Raw genomic sequence first — 18,595 nt, 5'->3', positions numbered from 1 at the left:
GTAAGAAAAACAAACTTAATAACAAGTCATTCTTGTTATTCTGGTAAGTCAGTTCATTTGAGTTTATCTAAATGGGACCAATTCACAACAGAAGTTATCTCAAGGCGGTAAAGATACAGTCCAATACAATCCGTTTATAATCCAAATCAATCAAATTCATGATAATCCAAATGAGTCTAATTCATTCTCATTGTGTCCATGATTTAATCCCCCATCTTGACCAATTTAAACAGAAAGAAACCTCCAGCAGGGCCAGATTCAAAGAAGGATGGCCAGGGATACGTGCCGAGAAAGAAAAAAATCAACTGCAGTTAATACAGGAGAGTAAAGAGAGCAGAGTGAGGAGAGATGCTATGAACTCCAGTACTGGAAGCCAAGGTCATGCCATCTAAAGTTATGGGTTGACGGGGTTTTCAACAACTTCAGTTTTGTCTGAATTCAGAAGCAGAAAATTCTGTCACCCAGCCTTTTATGGGTATGGCTCCAATGGTTTTATCTGACCTTGTGGATAAGTATAGCATCTGCATAACAATGCGATGTTGTCTAATGATAATGATAATTACCTAATGGAAGTATGTAGAATGTGAAAAGTATTGGTCCAAGCACAGTATCCTGTGGAACTGCATAACTCACTCTGGTATGTGAGGAAGATTCTTTGTTTACATGAACAAAGTAGAATCTAACAGATAAATATGAATTAAACTGGGCCTAATGCAATTCTTTTCATCCCCATAACATGTTGAAGCCTCAGAAGTAAAAAATTGTCATCATTTGATCCAGCATGACAAGCACAGACACAGGTCCACCATCAGAGACCAAATGGAGATCCCTGGTTACTTTCCCCAGTACTGTCTTTGTGCTACGATGTGCTCTGAATCCTGGCGGAAACTCTTCAACATATCCTTGGTAAAGGATGGTGTATATATAGCATTTTCTTGTAGCTGTTTTATCTTGTTCTTAGACTTTTAGTGCCATATTAGTCTCATCTTTGGCACACATAAATTAATCAAAATGCCAAAAGCTATGCATGAAGATGCTAAATGGCAGTCACCAGCTTCTACTGTGCATTAAGGTGTTTTTAAATGGCAAATACCAAGCTCAGCGCTTGATATCAAATCCAGCACAATGACATTTGCAAATAATAATGTTGCTGAGTGGAATTAAGCTTATTACTCTTTCACTCATGGAGCTGAATGCATCCCGACCTTAACATTTCCCCTGTTTTGGGGCCCCTCTCCATCGCTGCTTACATCTGTTCTGATAATGATTTAATCAGTTCATGTAAGGGATAAATGAATTTTAGGACCTAATGTAATTCACCACTGTGATTGATAATCTGTGGCCAGAGCCTTACTAATCTGACAACAAATGTGCTCCTGTGGGAAGCTGCTTGTTAGGTTTGCCTGTTGGCTCTGTTTGGAAGTGAGAATGGCAGCACGCTAATATTACAAGATGCTTGGAAGCAGGTCTGCTGGGATGGTTTGTAACGGACCGCGTGTCAGAGCCAGCTCAGTAATCCTGCTCTATGAGAGCAGTAACCTTAACAAGCTGCTGCTTTACAAGCTGCAGGGATGACAAGATTCAGTGCAAATTGCACATCATCAGGAAACCATTGGCTCACTATCTTACAGAGGCAGCACGAATCGGGTTTTCACTCTGCTGAAAAGATATTCGAATAATGATAATCTTGTTAAGGGCATTAGTTTGGTGATTAAATGTTTTCTTAAATGCAGAAATAACAACCAAAAAAAGTAGATTCTGTTGCAATTACCTTTCATCTCCATTTGAGTGGCATGTTAGCATCTTTGGCATGGGAACTTGTAATTTAACAAGTTTTGCTTTAATAGGAAACAATAAATGAAATGATAGGCTATACTGACCTTGGGCTTTAGTGTTCACAGTCTCCCTCAAAACACTGAAAGCTGACTTCCTGTCATCATTTTTTTTTTCTGCCTTGCAGAACTGACAAGCTCACAGTTCAGTTGTTATTTTTTCCTTCATGCAGTTTGACATGTCTGGGTTCCTTCAGAAAGTGTTGATTTATTCAACCTGCACTAGGATGTTCTGCTATCAGCCTGAAGCTGTCAGCATGCTGGTGTGTGGGGTAGACAAACAGACTCTGACCAGCAAAAGCACAGCAAACCCTAAAGGCACCCTTTGACACAACAATTTCACAGACTATTTGCAGTATGTAGTTTTGCATGCAATTGAACAAAGTAAAATGATTTTTTAACATTTTGAGATCTTGATTGAGCTAGTGAGTAGCCTTTTTGAGCAAATTTAATTTGACGTGAATCTAGTTAGACACATTCCCGAAGTCATGATGGAGGAAAAAACCTTTTAACATTGATGCAGCAAAACAAGTTGAGTAGTAGTAGTAGATATGTAACAGCTCGGTCTGTATCTATCTATCTATCTATCTATCTATCTATCTATCTATCTATCTATCTATCTATCTATCTATCTATCTATCTATCTATCTATCTATCTATCTATCTATCTATCTATCTATCTATCTATCTATCTATCTATCTAGAGTAAATGTTCATGATTATTTGATAATCAAAAAAACAATTTTAGATTAGCCTCTAAGTGTGTTTTAATTACTCATAAGTTAATAAACTCAAGAAAATGAGCAGAATTAGAGAACTTTCCCTTACTGCTGTCTTCCTCAAGTGTTGCCCCCTCCTTCGTAACTCTTCTCATCACACGAATCTGTTGGCACTCAGATAGAGAAGGCTTCTTACATCTTCTTTTTTATGTTCTCTGATTTTCCCTGAAGTACTTGACCAAATTTCACCTAATCAGTCATATTTTAGTTAGTGCAACGTGCCAACATGCTCCTGGATGGCTGTGTGCAGGTGCTCTGTTAGGGCCTCTGGGACAGATAATTACTCATTAGATCTGATTTAGAATAGAGTTCTTGGCAACCATCATAGGGGCTCCTCTGTCAACAGTGACCTCCACAAGTCTTTCTGTGGCTCCCCCTGTCTTTTAGTTAGAGCGGTGCAGTACAGTAGCCAGAATGCCTTTTTGTTGTTGTTGCACCTTGTCTTTTGAGGGGCAATGTCCTGTGGTTACGAGTGTTTTCATCCTCTGCCAGTGTACGCCAGGCTGAGGAAAATCCGTTTCTCCATCCTTGCTCTGATTCTGTCCAAGATCTGTCCTGAAATGTTTTTTTCTTTCTGCAAACATATCAATCATTTGCAGAGCTTTATTCACGTTTTTGTTCAGTAAGAATGGATAACATTTCAGTGGTATTCATGCAAAGCTTTTTCATCTGTAGAGAATCTCATCGTAGTGTCATGAAAAGATTTTTTCTGGAGTAAATCTTTATTTAGTATTTCAACATGCAGAGCGGTTCATGATAATCAGAGTTTTGTGTATTCTTTTGTTTGTGGAAACAAGAAACGGCAAGTGGATGGCACCACAGGAGCTGTTGTTCCCCAACTGCAGAATCTGTCTTTTATGGATTGTTTAGTTGCTGCTTTCATCACTAAGCTCACAGGCTCAGCACTGTGCTGTATTGTGCAGCTCTGCTGTCTTTCTCTGCCTCCAAGTATTGTCGTTTTTTTGTGATATCTGAAGAGTTTGGAGGGATGTGATGAGTCAACGAGCTTAGATTGGTTTTAAAATGCCCCTTGTGGATGTGAAATAGCTGAAGGTGAATATATATATATAACAGAGAAGAAGAGTGACTGCTTCTTCATTCATGCCTACATTTGCATACAGAAGGTTCTCTAAACCACTGTAATATATTAACAGGCAACAGATGATACTGTAGAGGTCGGAGGTCTTTAAATCAGATGATATGAATTTGAGCCTAGATCTCATCAGGGATCGGCTTTGCTAATGTCTGATGGACGACCTTTAATAACTTACCAGCACCAGATGCTGTTCTGTTCCTGACACTGTACTCTAATGTCCATGATGGCAGGATCAGGCAGGAAGAGACATTTCCAGCTAGGATCAATAAGGTTTCAGATTAACAATGATAATAATGGATGGTAGGTTTGGTCTGCACATTTCTACTTCCACCTCCAGTTAATACCAGCCTCTATCGAGTATGTGTGGGACTTTTTTATTCTTTACATTGATATCAGCAGGTCAAGTATATAAGGTAGTCCTGTGAGGGGTTGTCTTTTCAGCAACAATATTTTTGAGATATTGTAGCAACTCAGGTATTTGAATGTGTAATGTCTCCACTTTATTTCATTGTGTTACAGACTGAGAAGCCTCGAAACCCGAAACAAAAGTTGATACCTTGGATTTTCGTCACTTTAAAAGCTGCCAGACACGTTTATTTTTCATACACTTCTTGATATTTGAATTGTTGTTGCTCTCTATTGTACAGTTTTAAGTAGACATAAGAAATATGAATTGTTTGGCACTGATACTAAGGATACATACATCTTTTCATACATCGTTTTTCCAAATTCTTCAGAAAGCATTGATTTAGAGCCCAAGGTGGTTTAATGTAATCTCACAGTTTTGAACCCGTTACACTTTTTTATCTGAGAATGTTTTTCCAGGTGGAAAGTTCAGAAAATATAGCCTAGGGCTTAAAAGCTTAAAACCTCAAATTTATTTTATCTCAGTCAGGGAATGAATTTCCACACTGTTGTATTTTACATGATATCATATCTTTGGGGGTTGTAAATGTATTTTCCTATGTTGCTGTAACACAGATCTCACAGATTTTTTTTGAAAAATCTTGAAACCTGCATTGGATTTGTAATCCATTGAAAATAAAATTTATTTGCTACTTTATTGCAAGTCAGACATCAACAGGAAGCAGGTTATTAGATGAATTACATCAGTTAGTTCACCTAAAATCATTGAATGTGCATTGTGCTTTGTTGTAACGTTAACACATCGGTGCAATCCAAGTGGGAATAAGTCAAGTCCAGCTGTGAAGGTATTTAACTGAGGTTTCTGTGACTATCTGACTACCAATCAGTGTAACAACATGTAACGACATGTGGAGATCTGAGGTCCATCATCCTGTGGAGGTGCAACTCTTTGAAGTATCTCTGTGTGCCGGAAGGTGTGGAGCCCCTTTAGTCAGCAAACATCCCGTTTTCCATCCATCATCTCTTAACATAATTTCATCTGCTTGTCTCCATCTGGCATCTTATTGAGGGTAGCAGGGGGCACCCCAGTGAGCTAAAAGTAGCAGCACTGATATAATGAGGTGTGGTTCAAGTGTCTTCTTTACACCCAGTGGCTCTCATGCACTGACTGACTGGATTTATCAACTGGCTGTAATTAAGGGCTGTAATCTCACCTGCTGATGGACTGCAGAAAAAGGTCGCCAGCTTTTACCACGATGTGAAACAAAGAGGTGCATTATACCGGTTACATCCACCTGTTTCTCTCTCTCTTCTCTGTGACACTAATACATCATATCCAGCATTTATCCCCCAGTTCAGTTAACATATACTTGTTTCAGCTACAGACAGCTCTAGATGTGTGTTGACTGGAGCCATAGCCAGCAATAATTGGGTGTTTGTGCCTCTGTGTATTAACAGGTGTTATTTTGGGCTGCCTCCACTGTTTTCCCAAGTGTGTTTTAGGGAGGCCTAGTTTAAGAAAGGCAGAATTTGTGGGTAGGAGATAGATTTCGACAACAATCAATAGATGAGAAGATGGACATGTGCCTTTATTGTACATGTTTTAATGATCAACGGGCAACAGGGTGTTCCTATCACCCTGTGTGGAGCAGCAGATTGCAGTTGTCTGTGTGAGTTTAATGTAATGCTGCCTGAAGTGTTATGACTGCCTCGGTCTGTTCATCGAGCAGCACAGACATGCATGCTGACCTTCTCCTGATGGCTCACTCTCACTGCCCAGTCGTCAATTTCACCCCTTTTAACTCTCCTCACATGGTATAGCAGTACCTCTGAGCTTTCACAGATTACCTTATTGGGAAGAAAAAAAAGTCAAATGCACATGCCTACTGGGTTACGTGCTTAGTTTCTTGTGTTTTTTTATTTTTATCATTATCATTTTCATTTTTATTCTAACCGAGGGCCTCATTAACTTTAACTATGTATCAAGCACAACCAGTGGGGAAAAGTGTCAGGAGAGACAGAGTAAAAGTTTCTCTTTCAAGTTCAAAGTCTTTTTATGTTTGTATTCTGGCTGCCTATTCAAATATCTCCTTTAATGTATCAGCTAAAGTAAAATTCAAGGTTTGTGACACTTTGCTGTCTGCAAGACAGGAGTCCCTTCTTTTTGTATGATTAGCAGAAGAAAAGCATCATTGCAGAGCATCATCAGCTAGCTCATGAGCTGATTTCTGTGTATCAGCTTTACAGTATTTATATCATCTACCAGCTACCATCTTTGTGTGGATAATATAGTTCACAGTGGAACTGTAGCTCCTCCTTGGGTTGTGACCTGCAGGGTTGTTAGAGGCCTGGTTGGTGGTTTTTCAGAATGTTATATTTAATCTAAACTATGTTCTAGTAATTTGTTTAACTGTTCCCATTGGAGCATGTAGAGTTACAATTGCCAACAGCTTCAGGCTTGGCTTGTTTCCTTTTGCCTGTAGCCTTAAAAGAAGAGCCTAATTTGCACTTTGCTGTTCTTACCTGCTTCTGCTCAATTTTTCTTCTTCCCTCGTTCGTCTCCAGTTCAATATTCAGCTGGTTTCTCTGTCCTGTGCTGTCACAGTCGGCATCCCACAAGGAGCCATGCCCCGTTAGCAGTAAATTAGGTTGTGTATCAGAGGGAATAGCTTGCTTTGCCTTCCCAGTGCATCTGCATAACACCAGACCTTGTGGGGGAAGACACTGCCCTGTCTGAGAATCTTAGCAGGGAAAACAAAAATGTTCTCCTTTAATAACACAGTTACTCAGGGGGAAAAAAGTCAGTTATCTCAAGAGAGATAGCTTAAAAACAGAATCACACAGGAACAAAGAGGGTCAGTGAGCAAACTAGCAGGCTGGTTGATGGAGATTCATGTAGTTTTTCCCTTTCTTCATCATATATAGATTTTTTTTTACATATTTTCTCTGCTTTCTGGTGACGCACAATCATACTAATCACACAAACAGCAAAGAGCAAACTTCTTTTAAATGTTTACATACTGCATATTTTTCAATCACAAAGCCCTAAAACAATTGATCTAGCATAATTGATTTGATTGATTGACCAGGGCTTACTTTAAGTAGTTAGTTGATAATCAATTAATTCCTTTTGCCAGATTCTAATTTCAACTTCTTATACCCAATGTAAATCGTTCCTGGGTTTTTTTGCTATATAACAATAGTGTAATTGGGAGGTTTTGAACTCTTGGTTGGATAAAATGAAGAATCTATTTTGGAAGGTCTTTTTTCATTATTTTGCGGAGAAAACTTATAGAGAAAATAATAGACAGATTAATTAGTTGTTAATAACTCATTGAAGTCCTAATAGATATTAAATGCAATTACCATGGTGTTTATTTAAGACAACTTTGTTTTATTTTGTAAGTCTTTGTACATGCAGAACGTATATATTCGAATTTCCATCCATACAAATAATGGCTAAAGCGCCAAACTGCAACTGCATATGTGACAAAAGGACAGACTCAAATGTTTGAACTACCTGTGAAATTAGATTTTAAATCCAGAGCTGTAGCCTGTAGCTTTCTTATCATTCCCTGAGACATGAAGCCTCTTGTACACCCTCCACTCCCTGACCCACTCGTTTTACATCCCAGCAATATAAAGATGCAGTGCCCGCTACTTCCAAATCCATCAAAGCACCCAAACCACTTTTCCTGATTCTCCATACCCTATGACTATGCATATAATGAGCAGGATCCTCTATTCCTGACTTGAAAGTCCAGCTCAGTTGGTGGCTGTGAGGAGGGGCGTGAAAAAGAAGCTAATTTTGGCTTCTGAGGTAAATGGTTCAGGATTTGGCTGTAGAGATAGAGATACAGAATACAGAATTTCATTTGTGTTTTGGTAGTTATCGTGGGTGGGTTGGCAAACGCTTCATGTTGTCAGCTGAAATCCTTTAATACATAAATAGCCCTCTGAAGGCGGTGGGAACTCAAAAAGTGAAAAGTTTAGAAGATTGTGGCGCAGTGAAGACAAATGTTAATATTTATGAGGAAAAAATCGTTTGGTATTTACCACACAAGAGGACAATAACTGTCTGCTGTTTGATGAATCATCTACAATCAACGGACAAATCTTTCGAGATGGAGGACGTGTTTCAGGCTTTATTTGGTTTTTCAGCGAGTGGAGCTGAGCAGCTTAATCAAACTGTTTTTCTTGTTAGAAGTTTTTTGTTGGCTTCTTGCCTTGCGGTATCAATTTCTTTGGGATAGTGATTTCTCCTCTCTTGTTTGTCTCCTCTAAGCTCTCAGAGCCCACCATATCAGGCTCTTTTCTTTTAGACAGGCTGTGTTGTTGCTCTTGACCATGTCCTCTCTATTTGCAATGGAGCTCAGGCCTCATTGGCTGAGCTCAGATCTTATCGGTACTGATTTCAGGCTCCTGTTGTCATTCAAGTAAATTATTTAGTGGACCAAACTGCTGCACCATTTTCCAGAGACTCTGAAGCTTTGTAGTTGCTATTTGGCCAGCTACACACCCAGACTTGTGATAATGTTTTTTTCCCCCCAGAAACGTATCCCATCTGGGCTATTTTATGTATTTTTAAATGACATTTCCTTTGTGTAAGCTCTTACAGATTGTTTTGGCTGTCAGGGTTTTTGTCTGCCAGCTTAAATATAAATGTATTCACTGTGAATGACAAAAGTAAGACTGAATAACCTGTTCCCATTTTCAATTCTTACTTTACAGCCCACACAACTTTTATTCAGGCTGTTTTTAAGATGGGGGTTTGTATACAGCTTTGCAAAGTATCTCAACAAACTACAGTTTGAAAAGTTTATAAAACCAATTTTATAAAGCAAAGCAGAATTTATTCTTTTGACAAGCGTTTGCAAGCCTGTCATTCCAACATCTGTTTTGACCTAAAGCTGCTTTACCCAAAAAGCTTGGGATATTTCTCAACCTCAACAATCAACCTCTCTGCGTTTTTTTGAATACTTCTGATTGGAGACAGCATGAGCACCAAAGAAAAGAGCTACGGGAGACGGGCTCAAATAGAAAAAAAAGTTAAAGCATATAAATCTTTTTTTTTTTTCAGGAGCCACAAAGCTGAAATTAGGACAGTGTTGCAGGGTGGTATGCTGTAGAGCTCTGGGACTTGCCAGCAGCAGTGGGAAGGGATGTTGTGATAAGCATTGTTTGTTGGTGGTGTATTTTGGCCTTTAGAGTTATAATAAGTTTGAATATAGGCCAGTTATATAGGCTGAACAATATGTTGGCCTTGCCTTAGTATTGTGAGAAAAAAAAAGTGACTGTGGCAAGGTAATGGTTTAGTCTTTGCAGTTATTTGTTTCTTTATAGGCAGAGTAGTCTTCTCAGCTTTTTCTTGTCATCATGGATGCTCAGCCTCAATAACAAGCTAATACACAGGCCCAGCTTTTCTCGCCATTGTAATGGGACCCTTGAGTGAAGTCCTTGTTAGCTGATGCACAATAAGCTCCAGTCTAATGAAGTGTAAACCAGAGATCTGAGAGGAGGCCAGATGAATACGGCCGGCAGCCATAGAGTGCAGTGGAGAACTCAATGCTAATGCTATTAGCCAGGAGGTCAGTCCTTTCTGTCTCACCCCTGCACAGTTTATCAGCACTTCAGAATGAAACTTCAGATGTATGGATAGGGTGCAGATGACACGTAAGAATTATAAAGCAAAATAATTCTAAAGAGAGGTGTGTTCAGAACAACCACCGTGTTTGATTTCAGCTGTGTCAGAATAGTCACAGACCCTCTACCCTTAATAGACTTCCTCTGTGTTTAGGTTTGCCTACACGTGGACGGCCTCTTCTTTCCTCTGCATTCCATTTGCAGTCCATTTGTTGCGTCTGCCTCAAGGAGCCTCCCTCTGCTGCTCACTCACTCAGCTCATCCTAATGTTGTTGATGAGAATTTAATGTACAGATAGTCCACTTCATTCAGTCCTTTCAAAACTCAGCACTTTTTGCGCTTTTAGTTTAACTAGTGTTAGTTTTATTATTAATTGTTTGTATACACTGGTGTTAATTGCTATGGTTTCTGTGTACAAATGCATGATAGTAATCATTCATCATTCTGCGGGTTATTGTAAGACACAAATAGCATTCATGACAAACCATTTCCTTATGTCTTTACCTATACAAAGCCATTATAATGCATATTTGATGCATTAACTATAACTGATCCAGAAAAAGTGCTATCATTTCTTGATAATGCTTTTCTGATAGTCATGTGACAGTGCTCTGTTGTGTTTGCTTGCAATTCTGGGCACAAACACACAAATTAACCCTTGGCATGTTTCTCTTTTAGCCAACACCGGGGCCTGTTTTCCCAAACAAGGTAACTTACTGGGTGAATGGCTCCCTGCTTTGGATCATATGTTCACTGTCATTTCAGTCACATTTTTGTGTAACCATGCCATCTCCTTTTGGCTGTGTCTGTCCTTTTCTGTATGCCTTCCACCTCGGGCTGTGTTGTCTGTCAAATAGAGCGCTGATAAAAGGTCATGTGCTGGCAAAGAAATGGGAGTCCTTAAAAATGGACAAAGGGAAGAGTAAGTTCTAGGAAAGACAATGAGAACATTTACAGAAAGTGTCAGAGGGTATAGAAGGATGGAGAGAATGATGGACAGGAGTTGGTGAGAGAAGCAAGAACAATGGTAGAGATGAAGGAACCGTTCCTTCATGTTCCCACCGGACTTTCAATCACCTCAGTTCTAAATATTTGTTTTATCTGTTTCACGAGATAACAATGATAAGTACTAAATTAAAATCATGCATATCATGTGGAATATCCTGCAGAACGAATTCAGTTAAAGTCTTTTTTTTTTTTGCATTCCTAACATCCCATCCCATTTCTTTCTCTCTGTCTCTCCTGTCTCTCCTGTCCCCTCTGTGCCTTATATTTTCTGCTTCATTTGTTTCCACCTATGGGTGCCTGCTGTATGTGTATGTATGTCTCCACCATTAAATCCCTCTGCATGCTTGTGTGGGTGGTTATTCACTTCTTTCTTGTACACTTTCCACCCATCCTTTTCTCCCCTTATCCTTCCTTTCCCTCATATGTCCCCATACCTTAGATCCTGAGCGTGGTGGCAGTCACATGATCTCGACAGATGACTTGGAATATCCACGAGAGTACCGGACGCTGGGCAATAGCGCTCGACGCTTCTCCAATGTGGGCCTGGTGCATACATCGGAGCACCGCCACACTGTCACCGCCGCCCAGAGCCTGGAGGCTCTGACCAACCTGCACAAGGCTGACATGGAGCGCAAGAGGGACGCCTTCATGGATCATCTGAAGAGCAAGTACCAACAGCAGCAGCAGCAGCAACAGCTGCAGCATCCACACCACAGCCCCCACCACAACCCACCATCACCCTCACCCTCCCACGCCAGCATGAGGGGCGCGTCAGAGCGGTCAGCACGAGAACAGGTAAATATTGTTCCATTATTAAAACTCCCATTTTAATTTATGATTCTTTTGGTACATGGAACCTGAGTATATCATAGCTTGCAGCATAAAGAAAAAGTACATCAATGCAACAAAAAAGCCTGTTCCCAGTGTTGTCCTCTATTGATGGTAGTGGCTGTCCAGAATGGAGCTACAAAGCAGGTGCTCCTCAGAAGGTTTTAGGCTGGTAAAAATTCCTGTGTCAAATGACATGCAGAGTGAAAGCAGCCTTTGCAACCAGGCTTTCCTTTGTGTGTCTGCAGGCAGATGCTGCCATACTTTATATAGGAGGGTAAAACGTGTTGCAATGAGGTGTGGAAAGAGCTTAAACATTTTGAATGCACATATGCTAATTCCATTGAGGATAATGTCTTTTTTCCACTCTTTGCTCTTTTGTCAATCCTTATCCTCTTCCACATGGAGGTTATTCCATGCCCGATCTCACCGCAATGCACCGCTCACCTGCACTTTTCCATTCGCCACATATGCATATAATGCACTGTACACAAGCACGCTCTCTTTGTGTGTGAACACCACTGCTGAAAAATTCAGCGTAATGACGTGACAGAAAAGCACATGAGGGGAGAGGGGGTGAGAGAGAGTGAGTGAGTGAGTGAAAGACAGGTGGAGTCCTGGTTGTCATGGTAACCTCTCCCTTATATGGCAAGTGGGGATATCGCATTGCAAAGGTCAGCTTGTGTAGAGAAAGAGGAATTGAACAATAATGAAGGAGAGAAGAATGACGAGTGGAGAGCAGGTGTTTTAGAAGAAAAAAAATTGAGGCAGCCGACCGTAAGTGAACAGATCCTAAAGTGACAGGGCAATTTCGCCACACAGGGGAGGAAGCAGCAGAGCCCAGGATTCCTTGTCATCCTGTGGATGTGTAGAGCATGGACAGCAAGGAAGCAGGGAGGGGAGCGCAGCAGCCAGTCAAGCAGCCCGCTGATCAATTAACCAGCACCAGCAGGACCCAACCACCCATCTGTGAAGGAGTTAATCGGCCGGTGTTGTAATGAATTAAATAAAGACTTTGAGCCGCATGTGCAACTGGAGAGCAAGACAGAGAGAGAGAGAGAATGAGATTGAGTGAGGAAAAGGGAGGTCGGTAAGGGAAGCAGAGGGAGGGAGAGGCGGGCAAAAACGCGATGAGGATTTGCTGCACCTGACGGACAGACATGATGACTGGGGTGGTGGACAGACACAGGTGCACTGCAGGTGAGATGGAACTGGAAGCTGAAGGCTGCTGTAAGCAAATGTGTGTGAGTGTGTGTGTGTGTGTGTGTGTGTGTGTGTGTGTGTATTTATGGGGGACAAGGATGTGCTGGCTGGGATTAGATTCCATGCCTGTTTGTTGTGGTTGTTGTAGTGACAGAGAGCATATGCTCAGCATGCAGAAGCCCAGACTACACAAAAGCTGAGTGGATGATAGCTCAGAGCTTTTAGTGGTTCTGTTAGAGCGAGGGTTGATTTGCCATGCAGATAATATGTGTGCTTAAAATGGTTGAGAGGCTGCTGTAATGCTGACCTAAACTAGATCGTAGAGTAAAAATGATTGAAATTGGGGGTAGGGGTGCAGAAAGGATGACGACATGCGAGAGAAAGTGGAGGGAGGGGTGGAGTGAGTGCAGCCTGCTTTACATGCAGGTCAGGTAAAGCAGCGCTCCACTCTGTGAGGCTACGTCTCTCTGTAGGAGCTCTGTGGCCATGTCCAGTTATAGCACTTACACATTCAAGTGTGTAAACGCACAAATGGATGTCAAAAATTAGGATTGAGAATTGCATTGAAGTTTTAACTCCCTTTGCCTAAAGCTCACTGCCTTTCTAATTTGAGAAAGAATCACAAAATACACATTTGATCTAGTTGTGGAGGTACATCTTCCATTTGGCTGAAAAAGTTAATAAGATAGCAGCTGACCATATGGAACAAGATGCTAAATGTAACTCCTGGACAGAAGATGTGCTTTGATTGTAGTGATGAATGTCATGTTTGAGAACAGTTACAGGGAAATGTCATACATTCAGACAAGCCCGCTCCAGTTTGTTCTCAGTGCAGTATTTGCAACTCAAAGTCCAAGCTCAGTTTGTCTGCCACTGCTAGCAGAGCAACAGTTAAAGGGGTGTGAATGTGTTTACCTGAGAGCTTTGAGTCTCATTAATTCAACAAACAGAGAAACAATGGCACAGACAGGCACACAAGACACAAATCACCAAAAATCGTTAACATTGTCTGAACAAGCGAATAGCAGTTATTTATGATGCACCAATGGTGCCCCTGAGCTGCTGTCAGTGGGACAGGCTGTCAGTGACAAAGCCGTCCAGCTGCACTGAAGAAATAACGGGCACGTAATCAGGTAGTCAAGGCCAGTTTAAATCCAACGTGAAAAAAACGTGTGTACTAGCTTGTCCCTGATACTGACCCTCTGTATCGTTGACCTTTTACCTTTGTTTGAGAACTACTTCTCTTCAGAGGGCACAGATGATTAACAGATTCAGATCTCCCTCTGTTGAGTGAAAAACAACAGATCACCTAGAGGGTATAAAAAAGTAATTTCTTTATCTAATCAACACATACTGAAGTATTTGATCCTTCAGACTTTAAAGATGCATGGATTTTGGTGGACAGCAACAATAAAAAACATTAAAAGAAAAGGTGTAACTCAGAGACAACATTTTTTGGATATATTTTTTTCATTTCGTAGTTTGTGGAGTCATGAACTCCAGAGACTGTTTTTGTGTGTAATTTGCTTTATCTACATGCTATCTGTATCATAGTAAACATGCACCTAAAATATACAAGTCAGCACACAAAACCTACTTAATCTCAGAGTGTGCTGTTGGTTCTTTCTTCCCACAATGCATTGCACAGCAGATATAGATAAGCCACTCAGCATTTGTTTTTCTCTTTGGGAGGTTTTATTTGCAGTGTCATTCCAAAGTTTACTGCTGTGTCCCAAATGCAGACTTCATCTGTATTCAAAGTAACATTTGTGAATGTGGTGTGTTCACATTATAAAAGAGGCTAAATCCACAATATACACAAAAAGGAAACATACAGAAATATGCAGCTCACTCAGTATGATTGTGTAATATATAACTGTATAAAATTATAAAGATCATAATTTTTCTGGAGACACTGGAGATACCGCAGATACATTATATATTATTGGATATAAACAAGTTTCTACTTTTTTTAACTTGTTTTTTTTTTCAATATGTTCACATCAAAATGATGTGTCCAGAAAAAAATCCTCCATGTTGAATCCTCCATGTTGTTTATACACTGTCCCACATCACATTGTCATGCACAAAGGAAAAAAGTTGAGTCACTTATGTCTGGATTTTGCTTTTCGGCCACCTCCAAATACAAAAACTAAAAGTGTTTCCACACATGCGCTGCACTCTGGGAATTTCTGACCATTTTCCAGAGGGGCTGCATTTAAGAATGCAAATGTCCACAGAATTTGCAGCATTCGGTCCTGAATTATTGCTTTTTTTACTCAGTCATTTTCCTACTAATAAGTGCAGAGAGGCTATGTGTGAACACATACATGTGAACAATTCTCCTCTGGGAAATTCATAGCTTGTAAATGTGCATGCTGATAGCAGATTTTTTTTTTATTAGTAGTTATATTTTATCTCTATATATTAATTTTGTGTACAGTGTGTGTGTGTGTATCATGGTATTCCTGCTGACCTGAGCTTCTGTCAATCTTAGGTAGGACACTCTTGAAAAGAAGAAAGAAGAAATTTTAAATTTCAAGATTTGCTATTTCCCCGTTAAATAAAGTTTAAACGTATAAAATTAAAGTTTTTGTCGATTAATGAAAATATATGTAAAATTGATGTCCACACAAGACACCCATGGTTATGACAAGTATGAAGCCTGATCCACATTTTTCAACATGCTCTTAATACAACATTGCTTTCTGTGCAATTCAACCAGAAAGTGCTCTGGAATATTTCAAGCTGTGAGAATGTATCTCCTGTGGAGCATTTTGTACTGTGAAGTACATGAATGAAAAACAAAATGCACAGGAGGTCCAGACCTGATTATCCACACCTTCTTAAGTATTCATCTATCAACACGACATCTCTATTGACTCTGTGAATCATTGTCATTCTGAAGACATACTTCTCAGACATTTTCAAGTATTATTTACATTTGAACACACTTGATGATCGTTATGGTTTTGAAATTATACACATCTTAAGTTTAAACTCAAAGTTTGCTCCAATTCAAATTATATGTTTGTGTGTGTTGATTTCTTGGACACAAACTGAGTCATTTTCCATCTGTATAACATGCTCTCTATTTATTGCCACCAATATCCAGCTGCTCTCTTTTTGACCTAGAACTTTATGTCATGTTTTTGTTTTGTACTGTCATTAAGACCAAGAAAGAGCATGCACCAAACTACATAAAGAAAACACAAAGAAATATCGTGAGGGAAAAACATCAAGTGGAGAGGCATCGGGGTTCAATAAGGGAACGTAAAGTTTAAGCGAAAATTACAAAAAGCAGTGAAACTGCTGCACTGATGCTTGTGTTTACAGAGGCAATATACAGTTTTGTTGGGACTGTATTAAGACTGAAGGCAGATAATGAAAAACTAACAACTATCATAAATCAAAACCTGCCTGTCACTTTTTCATCCCTGCTCAGAGTAATGTGGCTTCTGCAGAAGGGAGGCTGAGTGAGCTGAAAATTGCCTGGAGATAAGAATAAGAACTAGAATAAGAGTTTGGATTAGAATTAAAATTCATGAACTCTGACCGATCTTTTTTTATTATTTCATGTCATTTTGAGGTATTTCTAGGCCATCTGTGGCTTGGCCTGGTTTTAACTATGGGGTAATTACAGTTTAATAGAAAGCTCGTTTCCTGAGGCCCCTGCCAGCATGCAAGTACCTTTTTTTACATGTCAGAGCAGCAGGTAGAGCAAGTGGACAGAGGAGAGATTCAGCACACATCGGTGAAAATGGCAGGTTCTGGTGAAAAGAGCACAGCAGGTGGATGGAGAATGAAAAAGAGGGGAGGGGGCGAGGATGAGACAGTGGTTGCTGAAGTCTGGGAGAGAAGCCAACGTCCCTACAGCAGAGTTGGCTGCTGTATGATTTGATTTCACTCTTTTCATTTCCAACAGCACAATCGGGTTTCAGGTACACTGTAATCTGACGCTTGCTAAACACAGCCACCCCCTCAATTATAAACCAATCAAAGCTCGAGGATTAGATAGTCACACTAAATTAAGCTGTCAGCAGTATTAATGAGTTTCAAATATAACCAGAACTGTTAGAAAAGGAGCACATTACATGATTAGCCTTGCAACTCATGCTACTTTTTTTTACTTATGTAATGTGGATAATGTCCAAAGAATGTTTAATCGAGTTTGTGTGCTGTTTTATTTTTAATTAATTTTTGTTTTTGTTTTTATGAGTAAACAGAAGCCATTATCAAAGAAGTAATTTTTTTTTTCCTTTATATCTCCTTCCCTTCCCTCTTTTGTCCTTCATGAAACTCCACAGCAACAGCCCAACTACTGGAGCTTTAAGGTCAGTCCTGCTTGTCACTGTGTCACTGTGCGTTTGTCATTCTTCCATCCATTGTGTGTGTCTATGCGTGTGTTTTTGTTATGCCGCTGTCTCCACAGTCTTCTTGTTCTTTCAACACCCTGCTCACATAGCTTCTCAGGGCTCTCTGGGAAGCATGTGCATGTGTGCGCTTATGTATATGTGTGATAGGGGTATATGTGGTAGCAGAAGTGTCAGGCATGGCGACGGCTTAATATTATCCATCTTCGTTTAATGCGCGAAAGACGATTCTCTGTGGATTTATGACACCTCTGTCAGCTGGCATTAATGGCTAGAAGCCTTGTGACCCTGCAGACGTATTACTGAATAAGTCATTAAGAAGACATTTCAGATGTGCTGCTAAGCCAGATCTGAAATAATGCTTTGAAATTAGTAGAGCCTTGAAATATGGTTGGCATTTTATAAACTGGGGAATAGACAGATATGCTTACGTAAAAATGCTGAATTAAAAAAAAAGTTTAGCTGTTTTTGAACTTGTAGACAAGGTTTTGTGTATTAAATTTTGGCTTTATACCACTTAGGAGCTGGTAGAGATTTTTTTTTTCATCTATACAGGACAGGTTATGAAAGAATAATGTCTTGATGTGTGTGTGAGGGAAGCATTCAGAGCTTATCTGAGGTGCAGTGTACCTCAATCCATACTTGTAATATCACTCATACAGGGTGGAAATGTCACTGAATATCAATATCCATCCGCCCAGACTCGTGGGGAGGGGGCGAGCAGTTTAGCCTTCACTCTTGCAAGTACTTTTACCTGAAAAGAGTGATATGTAATGAATTTAAAGTTCCATCTGTCACATAAATCAGTTTTAAAACTCTGTAGGACTTTCAAGTGGGTTGTCAAAGCCTGTGGGTGTATGACAGAAAGCTTTTAATAGCAATTCTGAAATTATTATTTTTTTTTAAATAATCAGATATAGAAAATTGACACTTTGCCAAACATACGGTTAGTAAAGCTGTAAGTGGCAGTAATTTTCCTGAACGAGACCCAGAGATTTTTTTCAAAAAATGGTTCATAAATGCTCACCGCGACTTCTCAAAGCCAGACAGACTGGTTGCTTTACTTTGCTTTGCAATCCACTAAAATTGTTTGATTAATCACTAAACACTGCGAAAATTAATTTACTAGCAGTGCTGCAGCGGTAATTAATTGTACAGTGACAAAAAACAAAATCTTCCAAGTTGAAACAGATCTAAATGTATATTTGCTTTGCTTTAACCAAACTCTATGTGACATATTTTATGTTGACAACTCATTCTGCACAGTTTTCTTCCTTTGCACTAAAGCTTCATAAAGTCCCTTCCACTAACTCATCGCGCCAGCTCTAATCTAAGCTCAGCTCTCCCGTGACTTCCTTACTGGCTGTAAACAAACAAAAGATTAAATCACTAGCAACACTATAATACACTACATTGTTTAATGTAGAGGGGTTTTTAAACCTCAGTGATGACAGTTACAGGCGTACA

General features: G+C 39.9%; 1 protein-coding gene across 13 annotated transcripts in view; it reads left to right on the top strand.

Annotated features, from left to right (window-relative positions):
• Positions 1–18,595, top strand: part of srcin1a (SRC kinase signaling inhibitor 1a) — a 103,493-nt gene that overhangs the window by 49,377 nt on the left and 35,521 nt on the right. For 12 of the 13 annotated variants that reach the window (XM_075454524.1, XM_075454529.1, XM_075454522.1 and 9 more), the window contains exons 2-4: positions 10,395–10,424; positions 11,164–11,519; positions 17,063–17,089. In XM_075454524.1, coding sequence (XP_075310639.1) covers positions 10,395–10,424; positions 11,164–11,519; positions 17,063–17,089 — 413 coding nt within the window. Of the gene's footprint in view, positions 1–10,394; positions 10,425–11,163; positions 11,520–12,684; positions 12,753–17,062; positions 17,090–18,595 lie in introns of those variants that run through there. The other variant, XM_075454527.1, reaches the window with a different exon arrangement.

Source organism: Odontesthes bonariensis, chromosome 21 (genome assembly GCF_027942865.1).
Source record: "Odontesthes bonariensis isolate fOdoBon6 chromosome 21, fOdoBon6.hap1, whole genome shotgun sequence".
NCBI classification, from domain to species: Eukaryota; Metazoa; Chordata; class Actinopteri; order Atheriniformes; family Atherinopsidae; genus Odontesthes; species Odontesthes bonariensis.
This window is presented reverse-complemented; position numbering and strand designations above follow the sequence as displayed.